General features: G+C 48.1%; 1 protein-coding gene across 1 annotated transcript; it reads right to left on the bottom strand.

The window, feature by feature from the left end:
* Positions 1 to 645: 645 nt before the first annotated feature.
* Positions 646 to 16,162, bottom strand: LOC149753067 (uncharacterized). The gene is made up of 2 exons (XM_089924973.1): positions 15,027 to 16,162; positions 646 to 661 (listed from the first exon to the last, which is right to left on the bottom strand). Exons 1-2 carry the CDS (start codon positions 16,160 to 16,162, stop codon positions 646 to 648), a joined length of 1,152 nt encoding a protein of 383 aa, XP_089781099.1.
* Between the last annotated feature and the right edge of the window lie 11,135 nt (positions 16,163 to 27,297).

Raw genomic sequence — 27,297 nt, 5'->3', positions numbered from 1 at the left:
TCACCTGGATCAAGTTGGCTACAGGAGGACTTGGCACACGCAGAGATACAACCGGAATCAGACTTAGCTGCAGAATGCTGACCATCACATTTTTGATGGCACTTTTCTACGCAAAACGGGAATGGGTTTCGAAAGAAAATGCATTCGTTAAAGCATTGGTCGAAGCATTGTGATGCCGAGCTTTGTCCAACAAGCAGGACTAGAATGGTAGCTACTGCGAAGATCGCCTTGACACCATTATACTCCATGACTAATAGCCTATGAGAAATCAGCAGGATGAAGCCTAACTCTGGGGAAAAAAAGCAATTTCTGAAGGCCCTATTTATAGAGGTTTTCTTGGTGGAGGGTGGGGAATGAATCTTTTGCATGATGTGATGATTTAATTTTATGTAACTTATGACTTTAAATGATCCAGACGATATATAGACTGCTATTTATAACGTGAGTTATCGATTAATAAATGTGTTAGACTGTACCGGCACAATATAGTAAATAATAATAATAATCATTAAAACAAGTTGCTGATTTAATTTCATCTAATTTGATTATTTGGCAAGGACATTGGATTTGTTAATATATGGGTTGCTAATCATAACTTGAGAATATTGATTTGATCCCTACAATAAATGGAGACCACGCATTACACTAACCAAGGAAAAACCTGAATTTTTTGGAATTTTACTTTAAGAAGAATCTAATTTCTAAGGGCCTGTTTGGCTATTTCTATAAAATTAAGCTGAAAATTCAGTAAAAATTATAGATTGAACTAGTCCTACATCAAACAAACTCTATCCAATCCAAATTTTGCAGAAAGAAAAAAAAAACATCAATATATATATATTTTTTTATCTTGCGGCTTATAGATTAGGATCTGAATTGGGTTTGGATAGACCGTTACAAAGTTGGGGATTTGGGTTGGATTTAGACAGACTTTTAGAAAATATAAACTAGATGAGCCAACAGGCTCGATTCTTATGCAAGTCCAACATTAATATCCAAACAGCCCTTAAATAAGTTCGATTGCCCCATTAGACAATTCTTGAATTGCTTTCAATTTAGTTAAGTCTCAGCTCTTTGGAATATTTTATGGCGAATTAGAACAACTTAACCACAGGATCTAGTTGGGTTGGTCCATACTATTCGCCTAATGAGGTACTATTTTTTGGGCCTCATCTGCTTGCAGAGGCTTCAAGTCTTCATAACCTTGGGTAAGCATGGGCAAGCCCTAGACCAGGCCTGCTAAAACCCAACCCAGGCCATAAATCTTGGTGAGATCAGGTCATTCATTTCCAATCATGAAGTGTCCTTTGCTCTTCGAAATCTTGGTTGATACATAAATATTTTGTAACAACTCTAGAGAATCTCATTGGTATGAGGACTTAGTTCCAGGTCTTATCCTTTGTACATATTTTTAATAAAGCTGGGGACAGGGGCGGCCCAATACATTTGGAGGCCTAAGGCGAATTCACTAAAAGAGGCCTTTTTAAAAAATAATAATAATTTTTTAATAAATATAAAATATTTTTTTATTTAAAAATAATTCGTCTAGCTTTTTGAGATGCAAAATTACTAATCAAACTTTTGTACTCAAGATTCATTAAAATACTATTTTCAATCGATAATATAGCTAATCCATTTAATCTTTCTTGCGACATAGTTGACCGTAAATAAGATTTTATCAACTTTAATTTTGAAAAACTTCTTTCAGCAGAAGCAACTGTTACAGGTATTGTTAACAATATCCTGTAAGCAATGCATGCATTTGGAAAAGAATCTGTTTTTTTTATAAAACTTAAAATATCAATAGGGGTACTAGTTACTGTTGCTGGTGGTCCAAACCGTGAACGATTGGCACTGCGGTGTGAACGGGGTTCCGTCTGAGTTGTCTTGGTTGGTGTTGGTTGCGCTCCACCTTCCGCCAAGAAACCTGCAAACAAGCCTTGCACCACCACCAGGGTGGTGATGGCCCTCCGACGGTCAAGTCAGAGGAGATTGGAGGAGGAGGAGAGGTGATAATCGCAAGTAAGAGAGTGCTCTGGGAGATATTGCTCACCTCCCCCCTTTCTCCCCCCAGCCGCATATATACCTGGCTGGGGGGTCTCTCAGGGGGGTTCGTTATCGTGGGGCACGATGGTGTGGCCACTGACATGGCCGTTACAGGGCGTCGTGGAGCAGCACCGGGTACGGCCACGTCAGGGCATAGTGGGGCTCCGCTTTGTACGGCTGATGCAGGAGATCGTGGAGCAGCATCGGATACAGCCGTTGCAGGGAGTAGTGGAGCAGGAGGCCGCGGCGTGCCTCTGGGGAATAGCCTGTCGTTATCAAGAGATCTCCGACTCGGGGTCGGAGCGCTGGATCAAGGGGCAGCCGACTCGGGGTCGGGCTGCGGAGCCGAGGATATCCGACTCGGGGTCGGATTGCTGGATCAAAGGGCAGCCGACTCGGGGTCGGGCTGCGGAGCCGAGGATGTCCGACTCGGGGTCGGATTGCTGGATCAAAGGGCAGCCGTAGTCTTCCTGGGCGCGCGTGCCGGTCACGTGGGGCATGGCGGCTTAGCTGCGGAGCCGAGGATGTCCGACTCGGGGTCGGATTGCTGGATCAAAGGGCAGCCGACTCGGGGTCGGGCTGCGGGGCCGAGGATGTCCGACTCGGGGTCGGATTGCTGGATCAAAGGGCAGCCGTAGTCTTCCTGGGCGCGCGTGCCGGTCACGTGGGGCATGGCGGCTTATTTCCCCCGTAACAGTAGCCCCCCACTTCCGAGCCTGGAACCAGAAGGGGAACAGGTGAAGGGAGTGATGTTTCGGGATTGCCGCCGTTCCTCGGAGAGGCGCGCGCGCTTCGAGCTCCCCGCCCTTTTTATGGCGTATGGCGGTTATTGCCGACCTGGCAGTCTGAGGATTTCGGCGGACATCCTTCCTTAATGGTGTCGATTCGCCTTTGGGGCGCGAGCGACCCTTCGGCAGCCAGGCGTCCTCTGGCGTCATCGAGGCGTCACTTGCCTTTCCGCCTATTTAATCGGGGGCCTTTCCCCGTCCGTCTTCTTCTTTACAGATATTTTCAAGTTTCCCCTTTGCGCTGCTGTTGCTGCCGTCGGACTGTTCACTTGTTTCTCCTTTGGCGCTCTCGGAGCCGTTCTTACCTCTTTTCCGGTGAGTTTTCCCCATTCTTCTACTTAGGGCTCTCCATACTTTCCCCTCTTATACTAGTGTACTCCAGTCGCTCCGGTCTTTCCCCCCTTCCTGTCCCCGTCCTGACCGTAGGTTTATTGGCCATTAGGAATGGGCGAAGTGAGAGCAGACCAAATTAAGTCGGAGCTGGTCGCCACAGACTTAGACAGACTCGTGGCTCGGTACCACCTTCCCGAGGCCTGCAACGCCACGCTCCCGGGGCCTGAGGAGAGGATGTCCCATCCTCCTCCAGGGAAGATCGCCATCAATGAGGGCATTCTCCAGGCCGGGTTCCGCTTTCCCCCTTCGGACTTGGTCATGCAGGTGCTACGGGGTTTAAGAGTGGCACCGACGCAACTGGTGCCGAACTCGTGGCGGGCCCTGACGGTCTTCCAGGTTCTCTGCCGTATGCACGAGATCCCCGCCACCCTGAATGTTTTTTGGGAGTTCTACAGCCTGAGCGGCCACCCCCAGGACAAAGGGTGGTGGTGCTTCGCAGCGCGGCGAGGATGCGGCCTTGTCAAGGAGGCTCCTACCTCCATTCACAAATGGAAGGAGCGCTTCTTTTTTGTTGATGCAGATCCCTCTTGGGAAATCAGGGCGACCTGGGAGACCCCGATGAAGTCTCCGATCGGCCTATCGAGACTGTCAAGGGAGGAGTCCGATGGCTTGGCCGCCTTGAAGGGGTTGGTTGCCGAGGGCCAGCTCCCCCCGGTGGCCCGCCTTATTTCCGAGGATACTTTGGTGAATGTCGGTCTGAGCTCGGTCCCCACCGACCGTGAGTCCGCCACCGATTCTTTCTTGACTTTTTCCCTTCTTTCGTCCCGTTCTTTCCTTTGGTTTCTCCGTCTCCGACTATCCCGTCCTTTTTGCAGAGATCGACGACGTCATGCGGTCGGTGAAGACAAAGGCTGTTGGTAGGGCGTCCCTGCTGGAAGCAGCCCAGAGGAGGAAACGAGCTCTTCCGAGCAAGGCCCCACCGGCGAAGAAGTCCCGTAAGGAGGTGCCTCCGACGCCGACCGACGAGTCCGGGCCCACCGATCAGGGAGACGTCGTGGGCACGGACCAGCAGCTGACGCTGTATCAGCCCTCCGGTGGTAAGATTGCCGCTACTCCGGAGGTATCATCCGAGCCTGCCCGAGACGGACGGGTCGGGCGTGATCGGTCCCCGACCCGGCCTTCGACTCGGTCGGCTCCTGATGACTCGAGGAGGGACGCGCCGAGGCCCCGACCGAGCGGGACCCTATCAATTCCTGGGGTGACCCCCGCCCCGAGCGCGATCGGCCGGACTCTTCCCCAGGCGATGGATAGGGGTAAGGCTGCAGAACCACCGTCCGGCTCTGGGGAGAAATCGGGGTCTGCCTTCACTACCGATGGCGCCCGAAATCTCATCGAAACAGTGCTGCTGGAGAAGGACCGTCGGCGGGTCCGGGAGTTGGAGGTCTCTGACGTTGGGGCTGCCAGCTGTGTCTGTCTCATGTCGGTGAGTGTTCTTCTGGCCGCTTTTCACCATTTATTGGCTCTGTTGTTCTCCGCCTGACTCCCTTATTTTTCCTATTTCTTAGCTCGCCCAGTACATGATCCGTCTGGAGGAGTGCTACAAGGAACAGGCGGGGCTTCTGGCGAAGGCCGAGGACCGGCTGAAAGCAGTGGAAAAGGGAGGCCAGGCTGTGGCAGGCAGGACGACCGGGGACTTCGAGGCGAGGCTCCGGGAGGCCGAAGAGCGGGCACTCGGCTTTGCTGCCCTCGAGAAGCAACTGTTGGAGGCTCAGGAGCAGCTCAAGGTTGCCTCGGGTCTCGAGGGCGAGGTCAAGAAGGCGGATGAGCGGGCCGAGAAGCAGTCCCGGAAGGCTGCCGACTACCGGGAGAGGTGGGAGAAGGCCCAGCGGTCAGCCGACAACGCCCGCAACCGAATCCGGTCTCTTGAAGCTAAGCTGGGCGAATTGGAGTCGGCCTTGGAGAAGTCCCGTGCGAGCGATCAGAAGCTTCATTCGCGCCTGACGGAGGCTGAGGCTGCTCGCATTGCTGCCGAAGCGAAGCACAAGGAGGCTCGGGCTGAGCTGCTGAGGGTCTCCACCGAGGCGGAAGGCCGGATTGTGGCGAAGGTCTTGGAGGCGAAAGCCCAGATTATGGAGCGGGCAGAGGCGGCGCTGGCTGAGAGGAGTGCGGAAATCGGGCGTCAGGCGGTAGAGGCTTATCGCCAGTCCGCCGAGTTCGCTCATGATATGTCGGAGGCAGTACAGACCTATCGTCAGTCCGACGAGTTTGTCCGTGACGCGTCGGACGCGGGGGCCGAAGCCTTTATCTTAGGCTTCGAGGAGGGCCTGGCAAGGGTGTCGGCTAAGTACCCCGAAGTTGACCTGAGCGAGATTTCCCTTCTCGACTCCTCTCCGGCGCCATTGCCTGCTGGTTCTCCTGCTGCTTCCCTACCTCCTGCGGACGAGCCCGACGTTCCCGACCCGGGAGTTCCTCCAAGCTGACCTCTTGTACCTTTCGTTGTCTTCTCTTTTTGTATACCGGCGTTTTGCCAAATTGTATGGGCCTCGGCCCTGAAACAATGAAAATTAATGCAAGTTGAACGTTTCTTCATCTCGCCTTCGTCCTTCTTTTTCTTTTAACTCTCGGGAGCGTCTTGCTGACTCCTGGCTCCCGAAATTCTTCCGGCGCTAGGCCAGGCATCCGAGGGTTAGGCCTCAGGAAACTCTTCCGGCGCTAAGCCAGGCATCCGAGGGTTAGGCCTCAGGAAACTCTTCCGGCGCTAAGCCAGGCATCCGAGGGTTAGGCCTCAGGAAATTCTTCCGGCGCTAAGCCAGGCATCCGAGGGTTAGGCCTCAGGAAATTCTTCCGGCGCTAAGCCGGGCATCCGAGGGTTAGGCCTCAGGAAATTCCACTCGTTGGTCGACCAAGGCTGGCGCATACCGAGGCAACTGGTCGGGGCTTCAGGCTAGTCTGCTCCCGGGATGGTCATCGGGTTAGCCTGGCATCCGAGGGCCGAGCCTCGGGACCTTCCACTCGTTGGTCGGCCAAGGCTGGCGCGAGCCGAGGCGACCGGTCGGGGCTTCAGGCTAGTCTGCTCCCGGGATGATCGTCGGGTTAGCCTGGCATCCGAGGGCCGTCAAGCCTCAGGAAATTCCGCTCGTTGGTCGGCCAAGGCTGGCGCAAGCCGAGGCGACCGGTCGGGGCTTCAGGCTAGTCTGCTCCCGGGATGATCGTCGGGTTAGCCTGGCATCCGAGGGCCGTCAAGCCTCAGGAAATTCCGCTCGTTGGTCGGCCAAGGCTGGCGCAAGCCGAGGCGACCGGTCGGGGCTTCAGGCTAGTCTGCTCCCGGGATGATCGTCGGGTTAGCCTGGCATCCGAGGGCCGTCAAGCCTCAGGAAATTCCGCTCGTTGGTCGGCCAATGCTGGCGCAAGCCGAGGCGACCGGTCGGGGCTTCAGGCTAGTCTGCTCCCGGGATGATCGTCGGGTTAGCCTGGCATCCGAGGGTTGTCAAGCCTCGGGACATTCCGCTCGTTGGTCGGCCAAGGCTGGCGCAAGCCGAGGCGACCGGTCGGGGCTTCCGGCTAGTCTGCTCCCGGGATGATCATCGGGCTAGCCAGGCATCCGAGGGCCGAGCCTCGGGACATTCCACTCGTTGGTCGGCCAAGGCTGGCGCAAGCCGAGGCGACCGGTCGGGGCTTCAGGCTAGTCTGCTCCCGGGATGATTGTCGGGTTAGCCTGGCATCCGAGGGTTGTCAAGCCTCGGGACATTCCGCTCGTTGGTCGGCCAAGGCTGGCGCAAGCCGAGGCGACCGGTCGGGGCTTCAGGCTAGTCTGCTCCCGGGATGATCGTCGGGTTAGCCTGGCATCCGAGGGTTGTCAAGCCTCGGGACATTCCGCTCGTTGGTCGGCCAAGGCTGGCGCAAGCCGAGGCGACCGGTCGGGGCTTCCGGCTAGTCTGCTCCCGGGATGATCATCGGGCTAGCCAGGCATCCGAGGGCCGAGCCTCGGGACATTCCACTCGTTGGTCGGCCAAGGCTGGCGCAAGCCGAGGCGACCGGTCGGGGCTTCCGGCTAGTCTGCTCCCGGGACGATCGTCGGGCTAGCCAGGCCTCCGAGGGCCGAGCCTCGGAACATTCCACTCGTTGGTCGGCCAAGGCTGGCGCAAGCCGAGGCGACCGGTCGGGGCTTCCGGCTAGTCTGCTCCCGGGATGATCATCGGGCTAGCCAGGCATCCGAGGGCCGAGCCTCGGGAAATTCCGCTCGCTGGTCGTGCGCTTGTCGCTCGCTGCCCGACGGGGTTTCTCCGTGGCCAGCCGCGATCATGTTTCTCCTTTTCTCTAAGCGTTGCCTGGGGGAACACGAGAAGGGCATTAAACGCTAATTAATGCGTTACCTGGGAAATCGGATCGCCAGCTGCTGCTTGCGAGGAGTGTTAGTTGAGCGGCCGCGATACGCGGGTTCTTCGAGGAGGATACGGCCTGGGCGCGAGCGGAGATATGTGGACCTAGGGGTACATGACACCCGGATTGTCCTGCGCAAAGAATGCGGTTTAAGGAGAATGACGCTTAGAAAATCGCGGGGAGATACGCCTCGGGAGCCGGAACGGCTCCGGTTTCAATGCGCCTGCATTTATTGGAGCCACCCGCATCGGAACGACCAGGGGGCCGCAGTTTGGCTATAAATACAGGTGCAGGTACGATGGAGTTTGCCGAGCCGGAGCTGTTCAGGTTGCCATGGATCGCGGACCTCCTCCTTGGCATATGACTGAGAGACTCCTGTTGAAGGAAAGGGGAGACGCTCCCCTTGCGACTTCAGCCAACTAGCCGTTTCATCTGGGATCAACAAGGAGGGTCTTCCCGGCGGAACTCCGCTCTAGGCGTTTCATCCGGGATCACATCTCCCCTCCTTGAAGTTCAGCCTCCCGATCGAGCTCTGCACCAGACGCTCAGTCCGGGACCGCGCCTCCATATGCTCTTCCCCCTCGTATTCCTTCTCTTTCCTACCACTGGGGAGGATGGGAATATCCTTTGGAGGCGGCGTTCCCCTGGGGGCAGCGGGAGCTTCTTCTGCGGCGGCTCCTCGTCTTTTTGGTGAGGTGCTGGATGACGCCTCCGGTTAGAAGCACCCACTTTCGGTGGGATTGCAGCTGCTTTGGATTGAGGGTTTGGGATCCTCGGTCCTCAGCTCCACGGATTCTCCACCTCTTCTTTGCTTTCTTTACTCCCTAATTCCCCTCTGGGAATTCCTTGTAATCACACGAGCATGCCATTGTAACCAGAAATTATTGAAATGAAAAGTGTTGCACCTTTTCAAATTGTCTTTCTGGCCTTGTTGTTCTACTGGTAATACATCCGCAGGTTAGCAGAATTCCAGCCCCTTGGAATTTCTCGGCCATCTAGGGCTTCCAACTGGTAGGAGCCAGGTCGGTTTACCCAACGAACTTTATACGGGCCTTCCCAATTCGGCGCTAGCTTCCCACCTTCCGTAGGTTGAGATGCCTTAGCTCGCCTCAGCACCAGATCTCCAATTCTGAAAAGCTTCGGTCGGACTTTGGAGTTGTAATATCGGGCCACCCTCCGCTGATACATTGCCATCCGAACCTGCGCCATTTCCCTTGCTTCTTCCAAGAGATCCAGGTTCCCTCGGAGTTGCTCCGAGTTGGCCTCGGGTCGGTGTGCGGCTACCCGAGGTGAGGGAAGTCCGAGCTCTACGGGGACAACGGCTTCCGTGCCATAGGTTAGGCTGAAAGGCGTCTCCCCGGTTGGAGTCCGATGCGTGGTCCGATACGCCCAAAGGACATTCTCGAGTTCCTCGACCCAAGCTCGCCCCGTCCGTCCGATCCGCACTTTGATACCTTGGAGGATTGTCCGATTTGTGACCTCGGCCTCGCCGTTGGTTTGGGGATGCGACACGGACGTGAACCGATGTTCGATCCCGAACTCCTCGCAGAAGTCTCGGAAATGCTTGTTATCAAACTGTCGACCGTTATCCGAGATGAGGACCCGAGGTACCCCAAATCGGACAATGATGTTCTTCTTTACGAACTTCCGGACTTGCGCCTCCGTGATGGTGGCCAGTGGCTCTGCCTCCACCCACTTGGTGAAGTAGTCGATGGCGACAATCAAAAATTTCCTCTGGGCCGAAGCGATGGGGAATGGTCCGAGGATATCCATTCCCCACTGTGCAAAGGGCCAGGGGGCGGTGATTGGCGCCAAGGGAACAGAGGGGACTCTCTGGATGTTGGCGTGGCGCTGGCAGGCGTCGCATTTCCGTACGTGATCCTTTGAGTCTTCCAATAAGGTCGGCCAATAGTAGCCTTGCCTCATGATCTTATGTGCCAGGGACCTAGCCCCCAGGTGCGATCCGCAGATGCCTTCGTGGACTTCGCTGAGGGCGTAAGCCGCTTCCGAAGGGCGGAGGCACCTTAAGAGGGGGGCGGTGAACGAGGTCCGATACAGCCTCCCTTCGTAGAGTACGTAGTGGGCGGACTTCATAACAAGTCGCCGAGCTTGATCTTCATCTTCGGGGAGGATCCCTTCGGCGAGGTAAGCTACAAGCGGGTCCATCCAAGATGGTTCCGGATCAATTGCCATTACCGCTTCAGCCTCGCCGATGCTCGGGGCATCTAGGGTCTCCAGGTATATCGCCCTTGACAAGTTGTGTGCCTCAGCGCCCACCAAGCGGGACAACCTGTCGGCCCTAGCATTTTCGCTCCTTGGGACCTGCTGAATGTCAATACTGCCGAGGTCGGGAATGAGTGCTTGCACCTTCCGGACGTAGCTCTGCATGGTCGGGCTCCGTGCCTCGAACTCTCCTCGAACCTGCCCGACCACCAGCTGGGAGTCGGTGAAGACCTTCAGACGCCGGATGCCGAGCTCCTTGGCGAGTTTGAGTCCCGTGACTAGGGCCTCGTACTCCGCCTCATTGTTGGTCACTGGAAATCCGAACCTCAAGGCATACTCGGCTATCACTCCATCGGGATTGGTAAGGACCAGCCCAGCCCCTCCACCTTCAGGGTTCGACGACCCGTCAATGTGGAGCGTCCAGATCGGGAGATCGAGGCTGGGTGTTTCCGGCGGCCTAGGTTCCGCCTCCTGCACAGTGCACTCAGCGAGAAAGTCCGCGAGCACCTGGGCCTTGATGGCGGGCCGGGGCTGGTAGCGGATGTCGAACTCACCAAGTTCTACTGCCCACTTCACCAGCCGTCCCGCATTCTCAGGATTGCTGAGGATCTGCCGCAGTGGTTGATCGGTCAAAAGGGTGACAGAATGAGCCTGGAAATAGGGGCGAAGCCTCCTGGTCGCAGTCAGCAGCGCGAAGGCGATCTTTTCAGCCTTCGTGTACCGCGTCTCGGCATCCCGGAGGACTCGGCTGGTGTAGTACACGGGCTTCTGAAGTTTTGCCTCTTCCCGAACCAGTACTGCGCTGACTGCGGTTGGGGAGACCGCCAGGTAAAGGTAGAGCATCTCCCCCTCTTGCGGCTTGGACAGCAGGGGAGGAGACGCCATGTACTCCTTGAGCTGGTCGAACGCCACTTGACATTCAGCCGTCCAGAGGAAGTCTTTCGGGCGCTTCAACACCTTGAAGAACGGTTGGCAGCGTTCGGCCGATTTTGCCACAAATCGTCCGAGCGCGGCGACCCTCCCAGCGAGCTCCTGAACCTCCTTCACTTTGGTCGGAGGGGACATATCTTGGATGGCCTTGATTTTGTCCGGGTTGGCCTCGATCCCCCGCTGGTTGACAATGAAGCCGAGGAACCTCCCGGCCGAAGCACCAAAGGCGCACTTCGCTGGGTTTAGCTTCATACGAAACTTCCGCAAGGTGGCGAAGGTCTCCTCCAGATCCGCAATGTGCTGATCCGCATGGCGGCTCTTTACCAGCATATCGTCCACGTACACCTCCATGTTCCGGCCGATCTGCTCCTTGAAGATTTTATTGACGAGGCGCTGGTAAGTAGCGCCAGCGTTCTTCAGACCGAAGGGCATTACCTTGTAACAGTACAGCCCCCTGTCTGTTATGAAGGCCGTTTTCTCCTCGTCCTGTGGAGCCATCATTATTTGGTTGTAGCCGGAGAAGGCGTCCATGAAAGACAGCAGCTGATATCCGGAAGTCGCGTCGACCAGTTGGTCTATTCGCGGAAGCGGAAAGCTATCCTTGGGGCACGCCTTGTTCAGGTCGGTGTAGTCGACGCACATCCTCCACTTCCCGCTCGCCTTCCGGACAAGTACGACGTTTGCCAGCCACTCGGGGTAGCTCACTTTCCTTATGAAACCTGCCTCCAAGAGTTTGTCTACCTCCTGGTCGACCACCCGGATCCGATCCGGGGCACAGTGTCTCTTCTTTTGCTTTACTGGTCGGTGGGTCGGGTCGACGTTGAGGGCGTGAGAAATGACCTCCGGGTCGATCCCAGGTACATCGGCCGCCGACCAGGCAAACACATCAGCATTGGCTCGGAGGAATTCCACTAACCGGAGCCGAGCTTCCAAGTCGAGGTTGGCACCGACCCGGACCGTGCGGTCCGGGCGGCCTTCTTCGAGGGGAACTTCGATTACGCCCTCGGCCGGCTCCCCGTGCCGCAAGGCCACTTCGTCTCTGGCGTCAAGGGACTCGACGCTTAGGGCCTCCATGGGCTTCTTCCCTTTGAGAGTTGCTAGGAAACACTGCCGTGCGGTTGGTTGGTCACCTCGGACCTCTCCAATCCCGGCCGCCGTGGGGAACCGCATGAGCAAATGGTAGGTAGAAACCACCGCGCGAAGGGCGTTCAGTCCGGGTCGTCCGAGGATAGCGTTGTAGGCCGAGGGGACACGGACGACCAAGAACCCGAGTCGCACCGTGGCTTCTGCGGGTGCAACGCCCGCAGTCACAGGCAGCTCAATGACACCTTCGGCCGAGATAGCGTCTCCAGTGAATCCTATGAGGGGGGTGGATGTTTTGTGCAACAATTGTCGGGACAAGCTCATCTTTTGGAAGGCCTCGTAATACAAAATATCAGCTGAGCTTCCACTATCCACAAGAACACGCCTTACATCATAGTTCGCCATAGTGAGAGAGATCACCATGGCGTCATCGTGGGGAGTCTGAACCCCCTTTACATCTTCATCACAAAAAGTGATTACATTTCCGACCCGCTGCCTCTTCGCGACGGCCACTCCTGATGCTCCCGCCGAGCCCCCTGCGTTCCTCACGGGCCGAGAGCAGCCCCCAGTGATGGTGTGGATCACTCCCGCAACGGGTCGATTCTGTTCCCGAGGCTCCTGAGGGGCCGGGTCGGCCGGACGCGGGTCTGCCGGGGGACGTCGGTCGTTTACATATCGACCGAGACGCCCTCGGCGAATGAGAGCCTCGATCTCGTCCCGAAGCTGGAAGCAGTCTTCGGTATCATGGCCGTGGTCTCGGTGGTACTCACAGTACGCCCGAGAAGGCCTCCTCCCAGGGATCTTCTTCATCTGCCTCGGGACCGGGAGGTCCTCCCGCCCCTTGACCTCCATGAGGATCTGGGCCCGGGGGGCCAGGAGTGGGGTGTACCGGTTGAAGCGTCGGTGCGGAGAACGAGGGCGTGTGGCGCCGTGGTTCCTTGCTGGTGACGGGCTTCTGCGCCGGCGTTGAGGCGTCGGGCTCCTCCTCTGGGGTGCCTCTTTTCGCCTTTTCTTCCCGGGCTTTAGAGGGGCCTCGGCGGCCTCCTTGTTCCGGTGGGAGGCTGCCTCCTCGGCGTCTGCATACTGGTTTGCCCGAGATAACAGCTCCGGGAAGCTCCGCGGCAGGCGTTTGTCCAGGGAGAAGGTGAGTCTGCCCTTCCGGAAGCCACGCTTCAGGGCTGAGAGAGCCACTTCCTGGCTCAGGTTCCGGACCTCCAGTGTAGCCTTGTTGAAGCGGGTGAGATAATCCCGCAGGCTTTCTCCCTCGTTTTGCCGGACATCAAAGAGGGAGTCGGAGACCAGTCGCCGCCTGCTACTGACGGCGAAATGGCTGATGAAGAAGCGGGTGAACTGGTCGAAGGACTGGATGGAGTTAGCCTCCAGGCCGGCGAACCATGCCCTTGCCGGGCCACGGAGGGTCGCCGGGAAGGCCTTGCAGAGGAGCGGATCCGATGCTCCATGGAGGAGCATAAGAGTCCTGAAACTCTCCACGTGGTCCCGCGGGTCCGCCGCCCCGTCGTAGGGTTCGATCGCCGGCATTTTGAACCCCGGCGGGTTCGGGGTCCGCAGGATCCTCGAGGCAAGCGCCGGCTGGGAGGAGATCTCCAAGTCAGCGAAGGGATCTTTGGAGTGGCCCTTCAGGACCTGGAGTTGTCTGTGGAGATCGTCCACCCGCCGGTCCAGGGAGCGCGACCGGTGGGTGGGGGACAAGGAGCGGCGCGAGGGGGACCGACTGGAGCGCGGGCCCCTCGAGGACTGGGGTGTCTGAGAACGCGCCCGGGTCCGCCTCTCGTACCCCGCACAGCTCCGATGAGAAGGTCCTGGCAGAATGGACCGCACTCGAGAATCCTCCTCGCGCCGGCGCTCCTCTCCATGGGAGAGGAAGGAGCGCGGGTTGTGAGGAAGAGGCGAGTGCTCGGGGGGCAGCGGCTCCTGAGCCCGTTGCGGCACCCGAGAGATCACGCCCTGCAGATTCTGCACTGCCTCCGCGAGGGTGCGAACCTGCTGGGCTAGCTGGTCGAACTGGGCAGCTTCGACCGTCTGAATGGGAGAAGGGGCGGTGGAGTGCTGCTGAGAGTGCGTTGGGGACGCAGCAGCCTCTCGGCCGGAGGCGCGAGAGGCTCCGCGACCGGAAGCATTGGAAGCTCCACGACCACCTCGCCGTGCCATTACGATCGTTCTAAGATTCGGGCCCTTCCTCTAGCGCCAACTGTTGCTGGTGGTCCAAACCGTGAACGATTGGCACTGCGGTGTGAACGGGGTTCCGTCTGAGTTGTCTTGGTTGGTGTTGGTTGCGCTCCACCTTCCGCCAAGAAACCTGCAAACAAGCCTTGCACCACCACCAGGGTGGTGATGGCCCTCCGACGGTCAAGTCAGAGGAGATTGGAGGAGGAGGAGAGGTGATAATCGCAAGTAAGAGAGTGCTCTGGGAGATATTGCTCACCTCCCCCCTTTCTCCCCCCAGCCGCATATATACCTGGCTGGGGGGTTTCTCAGGGGGGTTCGTTATCGTGGGGCACGATGGTGTGGCCACTGACATGGCCGTTACAGGGCGTCGTGGAGCAGCACCGGGTACGGCCACGTCAGGGCATAGTGGGGCTCCGCTTTGTACGGCTGATGCAGGAGATCGTGGAGCAGCATCGGATACAGCCGTTGCAGGGAGTAGTGGAGCAGGAGGCCGCGGCGTGCCTCTGGGGAATAGCCTGTCGTTATCAAGAGATCTCCGACTCGGGGTCGGAGCGCTGGATCAAGGGGCAGCCGACTCGGGGTCGGGCTGCGGAGCCGAGGATATCCGACTCGGGGTCGGATTGCTGGATCAAAGGGCAGCCGACTCGGGGTCGGGCTGCGGAGCCGAGGATGTCCGACTCGGGGTCGGATTGCTGGATCAAAGGGCAGCCGTAGTCTTCCTGGGCGCGCGTGCCGGTCACGTGGGGCATGGCGGCTTAGCTGCGGAGCCGAGGATGTCCGACTCGGGGTCGGATTGCTGGATCAAAGGGCAGCCGACTCGGGGTCGGGCTGCGGGGCCGAGGATGTCCGACTCGGGGTCGGATTGCTGGATCAAAGGGCAGCCGTAGTCTTCCTGGGCGCGCGTGCCGGTCACGTGGGGCATGGCGGCTTATTTCCCCCGTAACAGTTTCTATTTGTAAAACTTCTTTTAAAACTTTTAACTCTGAAAACAGATCAAGACCATCAATATCAGAATTTTCACCATGCTTTAAAAAGTTTTCAAGATTAAGGCAATACTTTTTCAACTCCTCTTCATTCAAAGATTTAAACTTTCTAAAATTAAACAAAAAACTAAAAATATCTTCATATATGGTGAATTGTTCAAACCTATTTTGAATTGAAGAAATAGCTTGATCTACTATATATAAAAAGTAATCAATTCTAAAAGATTCTTCGGTTGATCTTTCTATCTCATCATCACTATTTTCATCAAATTGTTTTTTCCTACGGATCACACGTTTTTCACGAAATGTAGGTTCTATTTTCATTTCAATTGCAGTTTCTTTAGATGAAATCAAAGCAGTCATGAATCCATTTTCTCTATAATTTTTCAAATAAGAAAGAAGATCTTTTAATTGATTTATAGCAACATCAATATGCATATCTTCAGATTGTAAGTTTTTACTAACTGAATTAACAGCAAACAATATATCATACCAAATATTCATGCCTAATAAGAATTCAAAATTTTCAATCTCATATGTAGCTAAGCATATGGCTTCACTCTTTGTTTTAGGATCTTCGCTAGTTTCTGCTAATTGAATTAAGGCATCTCTTATTTTAGGAGCTTGGTTTTTAATTGCTTTGACACTTTCAATACGACTTTCCCAACGCGTTTGTGATAAGGGTTTAAGAGTTAATGTGGATACATTATTTTGTAAAATTTTCCATCGTTTTGTAGAAGAAGAAAATAAGGTATAAATTCGTTGTATCACTCCAAAAAAAGATATAGCCTTAGGACATGAGTTAGCGGTATCACATAATACTAAATTTAAGCTATGACATCCACATGGTGTGTAAAACGCTCTAGGATTTATATCTAATAATCTTCTTTGTACACCTTGATGTTTTCCTTTCATATTAGACCCGTTGTCATACCCTTGTCCCCTTATGTCATTAACCTCAAGTTTATATTTTTCTAGTATATTTATAAGTTCACTAAAAAGACCTTTTCCAGTTGTATCATCTACTTCTAAAAATTCTAAAAAATATTCTTCTACTTTTACTGGACTTGTTGTAGTATCTACACATCTTAAAACTAGAGTCATTTGTTCTTGATGGCTTGCATCAGGAGTGCAATCAAGTATTATAGAAAAGTATTTTACTTGTTTAATCTTTTTAATTATTATAGTTTTAATTTCAGATGCTAACATTTGAATTAATTCATTTTGAATCTTATGACCTAAATAATGATTGTGAATTTTATCTTGTTGAATACGTCGAACATGCTCTTGCATTATTGGATCAAATTCTGCAATTGTTTCAATAAAACTTAGAAAATTTCCATTATTGCTTTGGTATATCTTTTCATTCTTTCCCCGAAATGCTAAATTATTTTTTGCAAGATTTTTAACAACAGCAATAATTCTTAATAGTACTTTTTTCCAATGGTCCTTTTCTTGGTTTATTTGTTCTTGGAGACTTTTATCAATTGTCTTGTTTTCTAACAATCTTACTTCTAAATCAATCCATTTATTCATGCTAGTAATATGTTCATTAGTTGTTTCATGATTTTTGAGCTTAATACCTAGATTTTTCCAGTCCCTAGTTCCTTCATTGACTAAATGAGTCGTGCTATGTGTTGAATCAAATAATTTACAACAAAAACAATATACTCTATCCAAATCTTTCGAATACACTAACCATTTTCTATCATATTTTTCACCATTAGGTAATTTACGAATATAATGTATAGTAGAGAAGTGTCTATTATTTTCATCCCAAGGAAAGTAAAGATCATAGTCTCTAATTGGACCTCTTTCCACTAATAGATCTCTCAACTTTGTATCAATATTTTTCCATTGACCAGGATCATATATATTTGTAGGATTAGAACTAGTTTCATTAAACTCTATACTATCCTTATTTATCTTATCTCCATCTAATTTTTCATTGTGTTCTTCATTAGAGATTGGTTCATCAGATGTTTGAATACTATTATGAATCTGATTGTCTATCTCATTTTGTTTCGTTCTTTTTATGTCATCTTCAAACTCTATTTCATTCTGAGTTGAACTTGATGTAGTATTTTGTTTATTTGTAACAATAAATCTATCTAAAGCACCTTTTTGAGATAGAATAAGTTTTTCAATTTTTTTTTTCTTTTTGAGTTTTTCATATCCACATTCAAATTTTCTATTAGACATTTGAATTTAAAAATAATATTATCAAACAAAATAATTAAGACAATCACTACAAACAAATTAAAATATAAGAGAGTTAAAAATGATATAACCCGAAATGTCAACAGAAGCAGTGTTGGACGGCCCGGATTCGACGACGAACTCAAGTCCCCACAAGCGGTGCCGAGCTCAACGGCGAGAAGTGGTGCCGGAGCTACTGTCAATTTTAATGGGGGACCCTAAACATGAAAAGCTAATGTCAATTTTAAAGCAATAGACAATAAAACATGCATAAAAGAGGAAAAGATGAATAATCGAAAAGTAAACATGCATTCATAAGTCATTACATATTTACATCGTATATAATATATTCCATTCTTTCAAATAGGTGCTCCAGGAATTTTCACTGACAGGGAATTTAGGGAAAGAAGGGAAATCTGTTAAAACTTTATATTATTCAATCACCCAAATATCCAATAACCTGCAATAGGATTATGAGTATATAATAACAAAAATAAGTAAGTAATAACTAGTTAACTACCATTACCCAATAACCCATTACGACATTACCCAACCCAAGTAACCCAACAAACAAACAGAACACTGAACAGTGAACTGTGAACACAGAACACAGGGGAGTGGGGACGGAAGCTCACCAGTCACCTCCGGGCTCCGGCGACGGCGGCGAGGGCGGAGGGCTGCCGGGCTGGGTCGAGAAGGAGAAGAGATAGGCGAAGGACCGAGGACGGAACTCGGAAGTCGGAAGAATCGAGCCGAGGACGGCGAACGGGCGAAGGACGGAACTCGTCAACTCGGACAGTCGGAGTCTCGGAGGTCGGAACTCGGAAGAACCGAGCCGAGGACGGCGAACGAGCGAAGGACGGAACTCGGAACTCGGAGAGTCGGGTCGGAGTCTCGGAAGTCGGAACTCGGAACGGAAGATTGGGCCGCCCCTGCTCGGAAGAACCGAAGATTGAAATTTGAATCAACTAGGGCTGGGGATTAGGGAAGCCTGGAAGGAAGAACGGAAGATTGAAGAAGAGTTTAGAAGGAGAAATGGAGAAGGACTCTCTCTGGACCTCTGGTTATCTACTTATCTGGGATTCTGCAAATCTGCCAAGACTGCCATTCTGCCTCTGGTGACAACGGCCGGCGGATGGAGAAGATGGGCTATGGGGGAATGAGGATCGTAGGGGGGCATAGCCGCATAGGGCCCTCCATAAGCTGATAGGCCATAGCCCCGGCGCCCCGCTGTCCATTGCCCGTTGGGCGTTGCCGCGTTGGCTATGCTGCCAGTGCCATGCCTGGAGAGTGGAGGCTGGATGCCTGGATCCTACTTCGTAGGCAAGACCGCAAGGGGTAGGCAGCTAAGGGCTCGTAGGCTCGTAGCTTCCTTCCGTGACGCGGTGATGGGTGACTCTTCCGACTTCTTCTTCGGCGGCGAATGGCGATCCCAATCCCAAAATCGTGATGCCCTGGCTGCCTGGCAGGAGAGTGGAACTGTGGAACTCACTGTGGAAGGCCGGAGCCCGGAGGCCTTCCTTGAGGCTGAGGCCTTAGGCGACCGCCTCGGTCGCCTAGGGCTTGGGCCGCCCCTGGCTGGGGAGGGTTCCATCCTCCACACCCCCACACCCCCACACCCCCTCCCAAAAAGAAATGGGTACTACTATATTGAATGGTGAAGATTGAAACTAGCCTGGGAATGCAATTGAGGTGGTTACCTTTAACATTAAGATGATTAGAAGTTGAAGCTATAATTTTAACTGTTGGGTGTCCATCATTAAGCACTGCCTAAAGATTCCTGCAATCTGTTCGAAAAGGAGCCTGCACCAATCAAATAAATGATTGGATGGCTCGGACGGTCTTGAAGTGGGTGTGTCACCTGATCATCATCTTATAATGGTAAAGAACATACATAGAATGCAATAAAGAAACGACATGTTGTAACTTATGCTATTATGACTTTGAGAAATCACTTTCATCAAAATAAAATAAAAAAGAGAGCAATCACATGAATAAGTCAACATTTCTTTTGTAGTTACACCATGGCACGTCTCTCTGTCCTTCTTGCATAGTGTTTAAATTAAAAGAGAAGCAAGATTGAAGTTGTACGTTCGCTGTTTGAAATTTTTTTATTGTGAGATTTCTTTTTAAAAAATTCTCGAGAATATTTTCTATCCAATTTTTTATTATAAAAAGGACTCATCTACTTAATTAGCCTAAAATTTAGTTAGGCCCCATTTTACCATTTTGTCGGTACGAAAATCAATAAACATAAATTGTTATTGTTAAATATGAGTTAGGATCTAGGTGCTATAAATTAAAATTGGGACTAGCCAACTAACTCGGCTTCCCGGGTTATGGCCCATGTTTGAATTAGGAGGATGATGTTGTATTTCTTCAGGGAAAAGAAAATAATATGCACAAGGAACTTTCCATAACAGTATTATCCACTCATCGGCAAAACGATCGTCACCACCACTATCCAAAAGCTTAAGCTTATAGAATACGGTAAATTTATTTATATATTTTATATTTTCTTTTACTTCTCCTTACGAGCCCAACATGTGAAATTTTCAATAATGGAGTTAAAAGAGTGCAGAGATAGGATTCGAACTCAAAACCTCTATTCTAATACCACGTTAGAATCACCACTTGTCCTAAAAACTTAAATTAATAAAATAATGTAGATTTATTTATATATTCTTATAAAGCTTTTCGGATAAGTGGTAATTTTAATATAGTATCAGAGCAGAGGTTCTGTGTTCGAATTCTATCTCCGCACTTTTAACTCTATTAGTAATAAAATTTACATGTCGGGCGCATCCATTAAAAAAAAATCCAGCCTACGTCTGAAAAAAAAATAAATTTATATTATTTTATTAGCTTAAGTTTTTAGAATAAATGGTGATTTTAGGGAGATTGATTTGCATGCCCCCAACAGGTAATTTAGGATGGATTGGGAGAACACGTTGGGGACCTCGGCTATGCTCGTAGCTAGAACCCATTAATACTCTTGTCGCATTCCCCCGCAGCATGTTGCGGCATGATACCCGAGAAAAGGCGTCAGCGTCACATTCTGAGATGAGTTGGCTCCCATAACGAAGGTTTCCAATGGTTGGTGGTCTCGAACTTTTACTCTAAGCTTGGTTTGGTGGTCCAGCCTTAACATTCGTGGCGTGTCATGGCATTGGAGCAGCAACAAGGCACAAAAAGAGTTTCAAAAGATTCATTAGAAATGCAGCTACTCACCATGGTAAAGTGAAAGATGGCCCCTCGGCATTACCGACAACGATGGTGCTTGGGACCAGTTGGATTCAGGTGGGGCTCAAAACGAGTCGCTCAGCCGTGTGGGGTCTGCGCCAACTTGAGAAGATGAAAGGAACGTGACAACTCCATGGCCTACCTGAGCTGGGCTCGCAACCCCTTTTTTGGCTGGACATTCTGACCTTCTTTAGAGGGTCCACTCCGCGGGACCATCCCAAAATTTGATTGGATACCATTGTCCGTTCGAGCAAATTTCCAACCAACTAAGATGTAGCTTATAATTAATTAAGTGGTTGGATGGACACGGATTCAGCCCATTTTCGCCATCCATTGCCTAATTTCGTAAAGAAGGCTTGACTGCAAATAGCATATGAAACTTTCTGTGATGCTGCTGAATCTGCAATCTTTGTTGACCTTGTAAAGCCATCTCATATGCTCGTGTAATATCGTTTACCCGAAGAATGGTGCTTGCATAGGATGCACATATATATGGGAGGATGGATGTCTAGGTTTCGAATGCTTGGAAACACATCGTCTCCAATAAACTCTTAGTTCATGTTGTAACATATAAAGCAACCTAGCTAACATAGAGTTTTTAAGATTCTTTAGGCTTCTTTTTTCATCTTTTTTTTTTTGATGAGAAGAAGATGCATATACTACAAGCTCGATCAAAATCGTTACTCGAGCTTGGATTAGAGATGTTTGATCTTTACTAACTGAAGGAGTTGCGTGTAAGGTATAAATGAATTATTCAATCGAAGCAGCTCTCATGAATTTAAAAAGGATGATAGATGGTGGGATTTGCATGTATTAGGAGCATTCGGTTCCATTTGAGCATCCATTTTGGATAGATGACACATATCTAGGTGAAGTTTTAGATAATCTTCCAACGTGGAAGGATGGAACTGATACGTGTGGTCCACATGGTGGCTTTAAATTATGATGATAAGAACGAGGCCAACTTGGTAGAAATTAATAAAGACAAAGAGGCCTGGTATGGAGCACACAGCATGTTCCCAAACTTGTCACGGCGCACCTTGAATCACCAACCTCAAACTATGGGCTGTTTCATTTCTTTTCCTTTCTAAATGAAATCTAAAAAGCTAGAAATAGTTTATGTTGCCTTCTTTCTACTCCTTTAGTTCCCTCAGCTCGACGCTTGGTCTCGTTCGAGGGAGGATCACTGGATGGACGAACGTTCTAGCCGGAGGGCGTGGTCATTTAGAAAAGCCGTGAGATCTATATTTAACAAGGAGAGAAAAGAGAGGAGAAGAGTTGTTTTGGTTTACCTTCTCAGATATATGGTAGTCATATGACACGTTGATATTCTACATGCTAATAGTATAAAACCTTTATTCAAACAATTGATATTCTTTTGATACGCTATAGATCGTATATACAAGTGTATCAAACAAATGCAACCAAAAAAGAAAATATTTTGGCACCCCATCGTATCTTTGCTTGGTTCATCGCACGAATGTGGCATGGTCTTCTGAATTTACACCAACCAATTCCCGCCACATCTGCAAGAAAAACTTCATAATGACATGGTAAGTGCATGGCATTACGTTAATTGCTCCCTCTGTTAGCGCCATTATTATATTCTCTTGCTCTATATAGTCTTGCTTTGTTTCTTACAATCTTGTGGTGCTTTCACCTCATCTTCCATTTAACTTCGTGACCACTATTTTTATACAAATATAATATCAAGTTCAAACACAGCTGTTTCACAAGGGTATGGCCAGTTTTGAATGTGGTGCAACTTTTTTTTTTTTTTTAAAAAAAAAGGTAACGCAGGAAGTAAGGCACTTTCCCCAATTTTATTAATAGATTAAATTATTTAATTACAAGGGGATAATAAAGAAAAGGAGGGGGACTTGTGCAAGATTCAATTAGGGGTCAGCATTGGTGGACGTTAATTTTCTGTGGCTCTCTATAGCTTTTCATATATATATATATAGAGAGAGAGAGAGAGTTTTTTTCATACAAAATGTGCCAACAAAGAGTACTCACTAGTTGATCTTATGCTCTTGTGATCGTTGAATGTGGTGCAACTTTGATCCATTTGAATGACTGTCTTAATAAGTATTTTTTTTCATCAATATATTATTCTGTCTCCAAAGTCTTATAATGTCACTAGAGTCGACAAAAAAACAAAAGTAGAATCTAGTGATAATTCCAAAAGCAAGTGTAAAAGTTCAAATTGAAGACATGATCAGAAATAAGATCCGATGGAAACCACTACGAAGTCAGCAAATGAGATTCAGATATGAAAGCTGAAGTCATTTTTGACAAGGCTTGTGTAGGATTAGGCCGATGGGATACGTTTAGAAGCATTTTTAGCTTCTATACATTAGCATAAGCATCCTTGGTTACAGTGTCCTTGTGGTGAAAATCTGCGTGGCTTTAAGATGAAAAGGAGATAAGGGACCCGTATGTGCTGGAATGGCAAATATTAGTTTTTCAATGATGTTGGTATGAGAATCTCTTAGATTAGGTGGTTAGCAAAGGTTGCTCGGGAGTAGTTTCAACTTTTAAAGTGATTATGATTGATATTGGAATCTCTTAAATTAATGGCTGAATTTGGAAAGCAAAATCAGATCATTGCTTCGGAGTGGTGCCATCGATGAAGCACCACCTTAGAACACAAGACGGTCTTAGGTAAAATAGTAATATATCAATGTGGATTTTTTTTTTTGGCTTCTTTGATTTGTTAATTAGTATACGATCTTTAAATCAAAATCTGGTTATAGCATTGATATACACATGCGCACATGTTAAAAGATATTATGTATTTTATTAACCATAATTTTAAACTGTTTATAATCTTCAATATGACATTTCAAAATCATTAAAATTTTAGGCTCTAGCCAAGATTCCATGGTAGAAGAAGAGGAGGAGATCGAGGGAGGTACTATTTTACTTTTTTAAATGTGACATTGTCATCATTTTCATACACACATCAAGTAATAAAAGCTTCTGGCCTAACTATTTCAAGGAGCTTTTGATGAGGAACTAAGAAGTAAAAAAGTTGCCCTACTTAAAAAGTCTACAAATACATATGAACATGATTTTTTTAAATATAAAATATAGTGGGAATATCATCACAGGATCTAAATCCTTGACATCTCTCATAGAGGGATGTCAACCAACTAAGATAAGGTTGATTTACTTTATCTAGTATATTCTTACACAATTCATGATACGTTTTTAAGTGTCAAAAGTATATATTTGCCTATTAGTCTGGACTAGTCCAAGAAATTGGCTTTTATGTGACTACAAGATTTGCATGTTATACATTATGAATAAATGAATAATATTGCCCTGTAAATTTATTCATTGTTAGGATACTACGCATTGATTTCTCATTTCTCCATCCTTTTGAAATTTGTGAGCTTCATCATCAAAGCATCAACTTTTAAAATGAATATTTAGCCGCTGGAGTCTGACTAGTCCAAACATATGCAATTCATGCTCAAAACATCAAAAGAAGGCATCTTATTTGCTACAATAATAGGATATATTTGTTGATTTATTATGCAAGATTCTTCTAACATGAAAGCTTCAAAGCATACATGTTTACTCAGAGAGCATGACATGGATGTCTTTGTTTTTCAAAGAGAGAGACCATTCTACTCTAATGTCGCAGACATGAATTCATCTGAAAAATGGCATACATTTTACTATGCATATGAGAGGAAATCCAAAATAGAAACTATGAGGCTATAAATACAAGGGAAAATGAAAGGTCAAAAAAAATCGAACCCTTTTCTTTTCTTAAAAATCCTTCTTGTGGATTCCTTTTATGTGGAAAACAAAAGTTCTTTTTTCAAGAAAATATACAAAAATCGAAGAATATAACCGGATAAGGGTGTCCCTGGACCCCAGGAAGCTTTTTATCAATCGTGGTTTGTTTGCTATTTCTCATTCATATCATCATATAACAAATTCATGGTGATTACAGTAGATATTTCGAGGGGCTTTACCCAAGATTGGTGCATATAAGGGCTATCAATGAAGGTTTTAATCTTTCTTTGAGTCTCTCTTAGAATCTGTCAAATAAAATTAAAATTTCATTTTGCAGACGTGGTTGCAGGTCAAAGTTTTCCGCTGCCATTAATTTCCTAGCTTCCAGCATGCCATACCAGGAATGTTGCACAAAGTACGAATTTATTCCTGGTGCAAACAAAAAATTCATTTAGCTCTCCTCGTCACTATTGCGACGACACGGTTTCTTTTGATTCCCAAGATCAAAGTCTACACTGACCTGCATGCATAGTTACATTTTCCTCAATTAAATCAGCCATGAGCTGCACATTTTGAAGCATACATGTGTTCCTGTATATAGATATAAACTCTAAATGTACCAGATGCATGGAACATAACACTATTGGAGAAGATCTCGCATCTGACATCCATCGATTGTTTAACTCAAGATCTTCTCGGCAAATAATTAATGTGGGATTAAACACACGTCCGCACGGATCCTCACATACTCCTCGCCCATGACCTCGCCGAAAATAGTTAGACGGAAGATATTATTTAGGTATTTTGATCATGTATAAATACGTAAGATCACCTCGACGAATAATCGATGTGGGACTAATATACGCCTGCACGAATTTTCATAGATTGACATTCAAAAAAATAGAATAAATTATTAAAAAAGAAAATATTATATTACCTTCATTTTCAATTTCTGATACCCTGAGTTATATATCCACCCTGATCATGTAATATACAATCAATCAAAATGAAAAGTTTTAGCTGATATATAAAAGATCAGCAATATATATTAGATTCGATGGTATGTTCTTTTGCGAAATAAAAAATAAATGGGATCAAGCAGGAAATTCATTATTTTTTATGTACAAAATAGAAATTTATTTGATATAACTAATGAAAAGAGGATGAACAAGAAAGATTATTCTGCAATATTTATTTGAAACACGCAAAGGACACTTTATTAATTTTTGCCCACACAAGTTTAGAATGCTAAAAGTTGTGCAGATGCCCAATGCCATGCAAAGCTACGGCACTGACAGAAAAATGTCGAGGTATTAAATATATTTCTCAGCAGTTTCCTCACCATTTCAAAGCTCTGTCCTGTTCCATGGAAGAGGGGAGACCAGAGGTCTATGTTCTGGATCAGTTAATATTAACAGAAGTCTCATGGAAGTTGGATAAGATCTAAGATGGTGGTGACGTTGATAATAACAAATCTTCATACTCTGTACAGGGTCTGAACTCTGAAGGTAATGGTGTACGAGATGGATACCTCGCAGCAACTAAAAGGAGGCCTTTATCTAGTCAGCTAATTTCGGCGTGTTCACAAGGGGGAACCTGCCATTGATGTTGTTATCAAGCAAACCTAAATCGAAGACATTGAAGGAATTTGACAGGCATTGCTTGTCTTTCCGTCTTTCTCTTTCAATCATCCTGCTGTCATCCGTGATTAAACCGCGTGGAAGATGCACTTGGCCAATGTATGATCTTGGACGTAATGGAATCCACCTCTAAAAGTAACCAAGTGTCAAATCGACGGGACCATGGCCTGCAATTGGATCCAAGAACAACTGGAAAAGATGACAAGGCTTAATTGTGATTGAGGAAGTCTATTACGTAGGTGTGCGGAAATTGCCCCCACGATGTTACGTACGTACGTATGAAATTAATCAAGAAGGCGCAAGTTGAGTCGGGCATGCAAAAAAAAAAAAAAAAAAAGTTTAGGAAATTTTGACAAGCCTTTTTTTTTTTTAAGGATATTCTTTTATTTTGTTTTTGAAGATGTGTAGTATCTCATTTTTGATCAAGACAGAATAGTCTTTAACCTCCATTTGTCAACTATTAATTGTTTTGGTTAGAACCCAAATTCTTTAAAGAGAAGAGAATATATCATGGATCTTGAAAATATTCATTATAGTAATAAACAATTAAAACTTAATCATCACCGAGTAGTGGATAATAACCAAAGAAATTATTAGTTGAACAATATAGAATACATTATTTTAATTATCATAAAAATATATCGTGTATGTCTCTTCATTAAAGGAGAGATTCTTTTTGGACGGAAATGGAAAAAAAAAATAACATGTCTAAATTTGAAGCGCTACCATAGTGCCGAGAAGCAACAAAATTATGGAAATCAGAGAAGAACATAACACTTGTATCGAGATTTATCTGTTCTGCTTAAAAGAGACATAAAACGTAATCCAATAATTATTAATGGTTTTAATTTTTAGCGTAAAATGATGGAACTTAATTCATATGCTAGCATAGTGTCGGGATCAGAAAAATTGTCATGAATTCCATCGGTTTTCTTTTTTTTTTCAACAGATATTTTTTCTTCTAAATTCTGCTTAATGTTTAAGAAAGATTCAAATTTCTTAATTTGAATCTCTGACAGTTGTTTCATTACATTTAAAACGTGTATAATAATAGTCAAGAGAAATAATACGCGACTCAATCCATCATCTCGGCCGCACAACAAAATAGTACCATGTCCAAACCTACTAATGCAGGCGCCACCAATTGACCAATCCAGAAGGAGCACGGTCCTTATCGTCATGGCATTCTGGTAAATTTTTGTAATCTCGGTGGTATTAACTCCAGTAAATTTCGTTAAAGAAATGCGATAATTCCAGCCGGCTGCCCACTGGAAAGAGGAGACCGGGAAGCCGCGAAAAGATCAAAAGTTGGACCCGCCCAACCCCGCTCGGAGCCCACGACCACTTCCACGCGAGCGCCTCATCCGCCGTCCTTCTCCCCATCCAACGGCCCCGATCTCCCTCCTCGCAAAAATAAATATAAAATTTAGAAAAGCCGGCGATCCTTCCAAGTTCCGGCCTTTGCCTCGTCTCTCCCAGCTCACACCTCACAAAACTTGTCGCACGCAACGC

Source organism: Phoenix dactylifera, chromosome 8, assembly GCF_051530095.1.
Source record: "Phoenix dactylifera cultivar Ajwa chromosome 8, Ajwa_hap1_PhDact_Kaust_v1.1, whole genome shotgun sequence".
NCBI lineage: Eukaryota > Viridiplantae > Streptophyta > Magnoliopsida > Arecales > Arecaceae > Phoenix > Phoenix dactylifera.
Note: the sequence above shows the minus strand (reverse complement) of the source record. Positions and strands in the feature narration are given on the sequence as shown.